Below are 8,422 nucleotides of genomic sequence, written 5' to 3'. Positions count from 1 at the left end.
TCACGGGAAGAGTGCTGCCGGAGCAGGAGACAGCACTCCTCGGTAGTGGAAGAGTCAGGCTTGCGATGTTATTTGTTTTTAAAATCGACAAGAGCCTTTAGCAACTCCAAGCGTGCTTCAATGAGCTCTGTGATATGCGTAAACACAAGCCAGCTCATGGGAATTGTAGTTTTTTTTCCTGTGCACTAAGATATCGTCGCGAGTCTGGCGTCATCATTCGGTCATGTAACTAGCTGAAACGCATCGCAACGGAGAGCGCTTGGTATGTCGTAGTTACTGTATAAAATACTAACTTTATATTTCCTGTGCAAGCAACGGCAATCCCGTTACTCTCGTTTATGTCTGTGTTTTTGCTGTTAGCGTGTCTTCTGCTGTAGCTAATGTTATTCCACTAGCCGTTTGTCCTAACGTTAGTTCGTGGAGTCGGTTTGTTGGGTCCACTCTGGTATATTTACTAGTTGACACAACAAACGTTAGGCTGCTCTCGGGCAAGTCAGCAGGTTTAAAACTAGTAGGGCCACCGCCATTTTACGTCATCTTGTTGAGTTTAAGTGGCGTGATTCACGCTAGCACTGCTAACCGCTAACAAATAAATAAGCTGCTGCTAGTTTTCTGTTGTTCTTCTAACCGTAAAACCGTGTCTGAATGCAGGGATGGCGGGGGAGAGTGGCGGAGAGGACGTGGTTGCAGAGTACCTGGGCCAGAATCCGCAGCTGGCCCAATGGGTGGAAACATTCAGAAGCTACTGTGAAAGCAACAAGCAGTGGGTCGCTCGGAGAGAGTTCATCCTTAGGAACATGGAGGCTTTCCCGACAGTGAAGCCAGGAGTCTCCAGCAGCAGCCTGGACAGGCTGCTCTCTTTGTCCATGGTCTGGGCTAATCACGTTTTCCTGGGCTGTAGGTAGGACACGCTGATGAAGCAGAATGACAAGCTGTGGATGCTCTCCGCTAAAATAAGAGTTCATTGTTACCTTTTAAATCCCTCAGCTATCCACAGGCTGTAATGGACAAGATCAAAGAGATGGGAGAAGGGATAAAAGTCCAAGATCCTCCTGTTCACAAAACAACAAAAGATGAATTCACGGCCAGAGGAAAGAGGAGCGCATCAGCTGGTAAGCAGTGCACATGTTTAACATTTCATCTTCACAGGTTAAAACTACCTGTTATTTAATGGGGTCCAGGTTTTTCTGCTGCTGCTTGGTAACGACAGAAAATCATAATTAATTGATTTCGGCTACTCATTAATGCAAGACACAATCATGCATTTGTTGCACTTAGAAGGCAGCTGTTAATGATCCTTCTGAAAGGTCGCCTTTTGTAACCTTGGTATAATATTTACTTCCTGTTGGCCACAGGTTCCATCCATCCTCAGGGATCGAGCTGAGTTTTGGCCCTGTAGAGAAATGGGGACACTCGATGTATAACACCAGACAAAACAAATGAATGCAGAAGAATATTTGTTTTATGCAGATTACCTAATCATTAGGAGCCCAAATTATAATTGAAATATAATGCAAATAATTGCAAAGCTGAGTGTTTGGCCTGCAGTCTCATACTTCTACCTTCTGTGGAATATTCAGGGTGATACATACATAGAAAACCAGTGGTGACAGGTGACATTAACACACCTGTACAGATGATGTCATCAAAAACAGCCCGCAAAGATAATATTCTACAGCCACGTTGATTTGGCTGTAGTTGTGTATATTATTTAAAAGCCCTGTTAACAATGCTTATCGTGCATTGTGATTGCATTGGATTCAAATACTATTAATGACTTCCCGCTCTGAATTTCCACTGGAACATCGCCTCAGGTCAGATTCCCAACTCAGAAAGTTGGAGCAGCCCGACCAAGCCTGACTCAACAATCCATGATAGCGGCTGTGAATGCAAACAGCAGTAAAGCTGTAATACTTTAAATCTGGACTGTGACTGTTGTGTGTTTGTGACTAAGCCACACACAGAGCAGGATCTGCCACCAACGGGCTGCAGGGTGTTTAAGTGCAAAAAACAAACACTGCTTGCTAATAATGCATAAACCTCGTCAAGCGTGCTAAGAAGCAAAAGAGATCCTGTCACTCGGACGTGTGACCACGGACATATATGAACACAGAGCAACATTTACATTAGTTTCATTCCCCATGATAACAGCTTAAGGTTACCTTGGATGGCCTTTACAAGTGATGTGACTTCAATCTAAGAATAGATTTGACAGTTTTCTGTAGCTTGTTACAACAAATCCATTCACTGCTGTTCTGTTGCTGTGAGGTTTCAGTGTGATGACCTACGCACAGGGTTTTCTCCACACCCACACCGGAGGCTCTGTTTCCTCATTAAATGCAGATCCCTGTGCAGTGAACGTTTTCCTGCCTGCTATGTCATCTTTTGCAGAGCTTGAGGATGACAGCTGCGTGAAAAGAGCCAAGGCCGGGCCTAATGAGCTCGACAGCAGACCTGCGCTCAGGACGGCGGCGCGGCCTGCGAGTCAGAAGCTGGGACCACCTCCACAGGCTCCAGCAGAGCACCAGCCCTTCTTCAACCGCCTGTACAAGGCTGTGGCGTGGAAGCTAGTGTCGGCCGGGGGCTTTGGGCCCAACTTGGACCATTTTGAAATCCTTCGCAGCTGCGTGGAGTCGTGCAAGCAAACCCTGACGTGCGTGTTTGTGCCACTTAAGGACATCACGGGCCTCCCCGCAGGACGCACACAGAAGGAAGGCCACGTGTGTGAAATTCGCTGTCAGACTGTTTTCATGGGCACAGGATACGGGCGCGACGAGGCCGCTGCCAGAGCCATGGCTTCCAAAGAAGCCCTTAAAGTATTTCAGGGGCGGAAAGTCACTGTAAAGATCTGTCGGCGGAGGTACAAAGGGAAAGACGTGGATGATCTGATGCTGTTGGACGAACAGCCCCGCAGTCAGGGCTTTCCTCCTGCTCTCAGCTACCCTTTTCAGGACGAGCAGCTGGAAGACGGTTCATCGTAGAAGTTTTGACTGGGCGGAGCTACTGAAGGCGTTCGCGCTTGTGTTGGGACCAGACTGCTATGCAGCTGACCATCGTAGCTAATCCCAGAGAATATTAGGTAACTTGGAGCATTAACTGTCATGGTGCATTTCACACAATACCTTCGTTTCTAAATAATCTTACCTGGTACCTGATATTTTCAGCCTTTATCTGAGTTGTAAAGACCGCAAACAGCGAACCAAAGTGTGTGGAGTGGGAGCCTGTGGCACTGGTTAAAAGCAGCCATCAATGAGCAAAACTGCAATATTACACCGTTTGTGACTGTTTAAGCAGTTTGGCCAGTAGCTCGTCCCCCCTTCCTGTGTCCCAGCTTTTTATCTGCTGATTTCATGAGTGTAACATACATGAGGTTTTATTTGATTGGTAGGGATTGTGTTTTTGTTTTTTAGGTTCCAACTCACAACTTAAAAGCAAAGTGAGTCACACGGTCTCAACAATAACAGCTTCAATAACCTGTCAGGGTAACGATTCTCTTCTAAACATGATGTTCCTTACTGAGAATATTAAAAAAACATCAGACTGTGGCGCACCAGTCCACATTTAGTTTTTTCTTGTTTCAGTGATAAATGTCAGTCTTTTCCTTTAATTGTACTCGTGAAGGGTTGCAATGACATTGTTATTCTGTCGTGAGCTGCACTTAAAGAGGGGGGCCTCTCATGCTCATTCCCATCTCTGTATTTAGATTCTGTAACATGAGTCACAATCATTCTTACTTGTTTTCAGCCCCTCCCCCTGTCTGAAACAGCTGATTCAGCTCCTTTCCCTCTCAGTCAGCTGTATTCTAATTGGCTGCCTGTCATGAACAGCAGAATGATCGGTGTGCTGTGAGCCACGCCTGCTCTCGCTGATGTCATACAGAGCCAAGAGGAGAAAAACTGGCAGCTTTTGGCTCACACGGTGTTTCTTGCACATTCCCTGGTTTTTCTAAACACTGGTTTTATTGTTAATATGAGCGTCGCCCACTGTAACAGTATATGTGATATCATATTAGGAGAGCAGGGCTGCACCTTATTGAATTGATCACATTATTCTTAATTTTTAGCTTGGAGAAACATTGCGTTGATTATGTCTTAGTTCAGATAAACTTCTGAAATCCTGGTTACAGTCATGGTTACTGGTTTCCAGTTCTTCATGGAACTGGCATCCCAGGCTAAAGTGATTTAAAAACATGTCCACACAGACTTAACTGAAGCCTGTTTTTTTTTTTTTTTTTTTTTATTATTATTATTATTATTCAGACAGAAACTGACTCTGCCAACTACAGTACCTGTTTGACTGTAAACGCTACTGCTTTTCTTTGATATTATTATTAATAAGTTGATGTTAAAAAAGAGAAAGTTTGAAGTATTTGGTTGTTAATATGAAGACTGTGCGTTTGGACACACGTGTGTGTTTCTGATGTGTTTGAGGGTAACGTGCTGCCGTAACGTGTTTGTTTCTTTCTTGCAGTCTCGGTTGAAATTGAACAGGGTTGCGTTAAAGTGTGAGTATCTATACTGTTCCATGTACGTTTACATCAGTGCTCCTGTTTCTATATAATTTTTAAATAAACCAAATTGAAACTAAGCTAAGTGTGTTATGTGTGAGCACCAGAGCTCGAGGGGCGATCGTTACGCTCTCTTAAACCTAATGATCTCATTTCACTTTGAGGATTTCTGAACAGAAATCTGGACTCCATGAGCTGACTTGGGTCACGTATTTCTTCTCGTTAATGTTAATTAGCTCAAGTTCATCCACAGCTGCACTTCCTGACTCAGTGGCTCATTAGAGATCGTAACGCGATGGCGGCTGAGGAGCCGTCAGTGATTTGAGTGACATTCATGCTCGACCTCCTCCCACAGCTGAAATTAACTTATTGTTTATGTAAGCAGGCTTCGGGCCTCTTCGACACAGCTGAGTGGACTGCATTCACATGACTGGGCTCTTATTTATTTTCCACTGGACACAGGCCACGATCCGCTCGGGTTTATGGTCGAAACAGGAAAATGATCAGTGGCAAATGGGCGCGTCACATTTGCATGGCCTATTCAAAAAGCTCCGCCTTATTGGACTAAATATTTGTTTCTGTATAAACATAAAAAACCAAATACAAAAATGCACATTACTGGATTCAAAGTGCATCAATGAATCTTCTGTACAACTTTAATTTGGTTCATTTTACAGTCGGTCCCAGGATTCTCCACTAGAGGGCAGCAGTGTTTGAACTATTTCATGCATCGAAACACGTTTACATCACTGTCAGTTTAAGAATAGTGTCCAAGAGGAAGGGTTATTAAACTTGCTAAAAATATTTAACCTCCTAAGACTCTTTCATGGCATTTTTAATTTCTCTTTGCTATTTGGGCTGATTGGGACCTGATGAATGTAAAAACAAAGAATTACCAGATTTTTTTTTTTTTAACCTGATTTTTGTGTCTGAGAAAAATGAGATCCACATATGAGGACATTTATTTTAATTTTCGATAGAACAGTGTTGGTATAACGTCCTCGTTAGTGGATATCAGGCCATTGTAGAGCACAATTTTGTATTGTGGTCTAGACAACCCAAAATGTGATGTCCACATATGTGGACGACAGGTCCTAGGAGGTTAAAGCACGTCATCTTTTATTTTCTAAAAGAAAATCTGGCTCGTTTTCAGGTGGTGGCCACAGATCGTCACTCTCTCCTCACTGACTAATTCTTGTCTAGTTTTGCTTCTACAACCTGTTCATGTTTCACATGTATTCAAGCACCTCCAGCGTTACATGGAGGTTTGCTGTGTGTCGGGTCCCACTCTTGCCAGAGTGCAACGGAGAAAGGATCGGACACAAAAAGAGCCGAACAGGGCCACAGACGGGGCTCAGCTGTGCAGTAGCTGGTATCTGCTCCTTGGAGTGAGGATAAATGTAAGAGCCATACAAGAGGACCTCCAGTGGACTTCTCGTGTGCATATTTCTGACCAAACTAAGACAGACTCCATGAGCGTGGCACATACCAGTTCTGGCATTCTCTGCAAAATACCCACTGAGCTGCAATGCACTGAAAGTGTACAACCTGATACAACCTCAAATATATTTCTGTCAGCATACAAAAACATGGTGCAAGTGCTGCCAAACCAGGAAGTGAAGCTACCACCAGCCCAGTCGCAGTGCTGGCAACTCAGACACCACAAGCCCAAAACTCTGTTTTCCTTTTCTACAAACATTAACACGGGACAAACTGTTACTGAATATCTTTAAGGATAACTCCAAGTAACTATTTTCATTTAACCAAAACAAACAATTCAAGTCAATGCACGCAGCAAGCTATTTTCAGCTGCTCATTTATTCACACAGGGTCACCGCAGCAGGCAGCTATGCATGTTTGCTTTGGCAGATTTTTCACGCCGGATGCTCCAACTCAGGTAGACTGTGCCCAAAGGGACGGCAACAACAGAGCGCTCAAACTTAGTAGAACACGTCAGGGGTTAATGTGGTACGCTGGCTGGAGCACTTCAGCACCGTTGACTTTGTACATCCTCTGTGGTTAAAAGCAGTGGAGAACAGTGAAATGAGCTCAGGATAAAGATCACTCTGTTTGCACTCTGTATATGTTTTTCCATCATTCTCAGTTGTGTATTTTTGGGACAACAGCAGCTTTGACAGAAAGTATTTTACTCCCTGACAATGAGAACATGCTGGTGGATACAGGAGAAAGAAAGCACACATCCACAATGAGCAGCAGCAGCAGGCGGGGCTGCACAGAGAGAACGCTGCAGCGATGGGTCCTGCAGGAGCCTGGAACAAAGCAGACCTCTGCAAAACTTAAAAAACAGTGTTGCATTACCTTCTTTGACTAAAGCTCTTTGGGAACGGAGAATAACTGCTGCTGTTCTGACAGCAACATGTTTCCCTGTTGTTGCTGTTGGAGTTAAATAGTGTGACTTCTCATTGTAAAGACAGAGTTATTGTGGTCTGTCAGCTCTCCACAGTGGCCAGCATCCATGAGTGGAGTGAGGTAAGTTTTTGAGTGTGTTGGGAGAGAGAGGGGAGCAATTTGATAGCAACTAGTCATGAAGTTGAGGTTGAGAAGTTACCAAGGAAGTCGAAGTAAAATAAAAGAACATTTAGAGATATAGACATGCTCAAGATGACCTGCTGAAGTTCAAACTGAGCATGCATACGATGCCTGAGTGGAGGTTCTCTGGATGAAAATGCTGTGTGTGGCTCGAGTCAGGAGGTTGATACTGAACCCTGAGTTACTCTCCAATGCATCCATCAGACTGTGAATGTTAGACAGAAAGGTTTAGAAAAAAAGGGCTTAAATGAATGTAACTGAGTATGTAAAGAGCTGTGAGTTCTCCAGTAGAACAGCACTATATAAGAAACAGTTATTTACCATTTACCCTGAGCTGATATAATGGAAACAACAGCTCAAATAACCACTCGTTACAACCAAGGTGTGCAGAGGACCATCTCTGAATGCACAACATCAAAGGGTCCGTTAGTACCAACTGAGCACTGCTGAAACACCACAGCCTACCTGCTGACCATGGCTGGCTGCTTCCAGCAGGATAACACACCATCGCACAAAACTCAGATCATCTCAAACTGGCTTCTTGAACATGATCACTCCAACGGCCTCCACAGCCAGCAGGTCACAGAGCAGCTTTGCGATGTGGTGCAATGGGACATTCATATTACACACGTGCAGCTAACAAATCTTTCAGCAGCTGTGCATTGCTGTCATGTCAGTATGGACCAAACTCTCAGAGGAATGTTTCCAGCAACATTTTGGGGCTCATATATATGTATGACTGTCACAAAGTTGGATGCTCATATTAAACATCATCAGTTACCATAATTAGCTCAGTGTACGTGAAGGTAATCCCCGTGATCCATAACCTTAGCCTCCAGCCTCTCTAAAACACTGTTTCAGACTTTTTTTTTCTAATTTTGGCTCTGTATGATGTCAGAGAGCGTGTATGTCTCTAATATGATCATTTTAAGATTGCTTCCCTTGTCTGCGAGAACAGAAACTCCACCCATGTGCTGTTTGCCAATCAGAAGAAGGCTTAATAAGAAACACTAAGACGAGGTGTGAGTGGTACCAGGTAATAAAAATGTCTCTGAAACAAGTACAGGGGTCTGCAGCCTGTGATTACAATCAGAACCATGACACGAGGTTTATACTGACGCACAACCACGACAGGGCAAAACTGAGTAAAGCTGTGTGTGTGTCTGTGTGTGTGTGTCTGTGTGTGTCTGTGGAGCCGCTTCTCCACTGCAGCTCAGTCGCTGAAACCTGTGAGAGCTGAGGCAGTCTGGGCGAAAAGTTATGTGTGTGTGTGTGTCTGTGTCTGTGTGTGTCTGTGCGTGTGTGTGTGTGTCTGTGTGTGTGTGTGTGTTTGTGTGTGTTTGTGTGTGTGTCTGTGTGTGTGTG

At 44.3% G+C, this 8,422-nt stretch overlaps 1 protein-coding gene across 1 annotated transcript; it reads left to right on the top strand.

Annotated features, from left to right (window-relative positions):
* The first annotated feature begins 79 nt into the window (after positions 1-79).
* cdkn2aip (CDKN2A interacting protein) lies at positions 80-4,576 on the top strand. Its single transcript, XM_063469637.1, has 4 exons — positions 80-262; positions 652-901; positions 988-1,112; positions 2,392-4,576. Exons 2-4 carry the CDS (start codon positions 654-656, stop codon positions 2,979-2,981), a joined length of 963 nt encoding a protein of 320 aa, XP_063325707.1. The 5' UTR covers positions 80-262; positions 652-653; the 3' UTR covers positions 2,982-4,576.
* The last annotated feature ends 3,846 nt before the right edge of the window (positions 4,577-8,422 follow it).

The sequence above is a fragment of the Pelmatolapia mariae genome, linkage group LG1 (genome assembly GCF_036321145.2).
Source record: "Pelmatolapia mariae isolate MD_Pm_ZW linkage group LG1, Pm_UMD_F_2, whole genome shotgun sequence".
Taxonomy (NCBI): Eukaryota; Metazoa; Chordata; class Actinopteri; order Cichliformes; family Cichlidae; genus Pelmatolapia; species Pelmatolapia mariae.
Note: the sequence above shows the minus strand (reverse complement) of the source record. Positions and strands in the feature narration are given on the sequence as shown.

Bases quoted from the DNA above. Each gene is read 5' to 3' on its own strand.
- cdkn2aip (XM_063469637.1), top strand. From the start codon at position 654: ATGGCGGGGGAGAGTGGCGGAGAGGACGTGGTTGCAGAGTACCTGGGC. The intron at 902-987 runs GTAGGACACGCT...TAAATCCCTCAG, and splicing joins CACGTTTTCCTGGGCTGTAG to CTATCCACAGGCTGTAATGG. The intron at 1,113-2,391 runs GTAAGCAGTGCA...CATCTTTTGCAG, and splicing joins AAAGAGGAGCGCATCAGCTG to AGCTTGAGGATGACAGCTGC.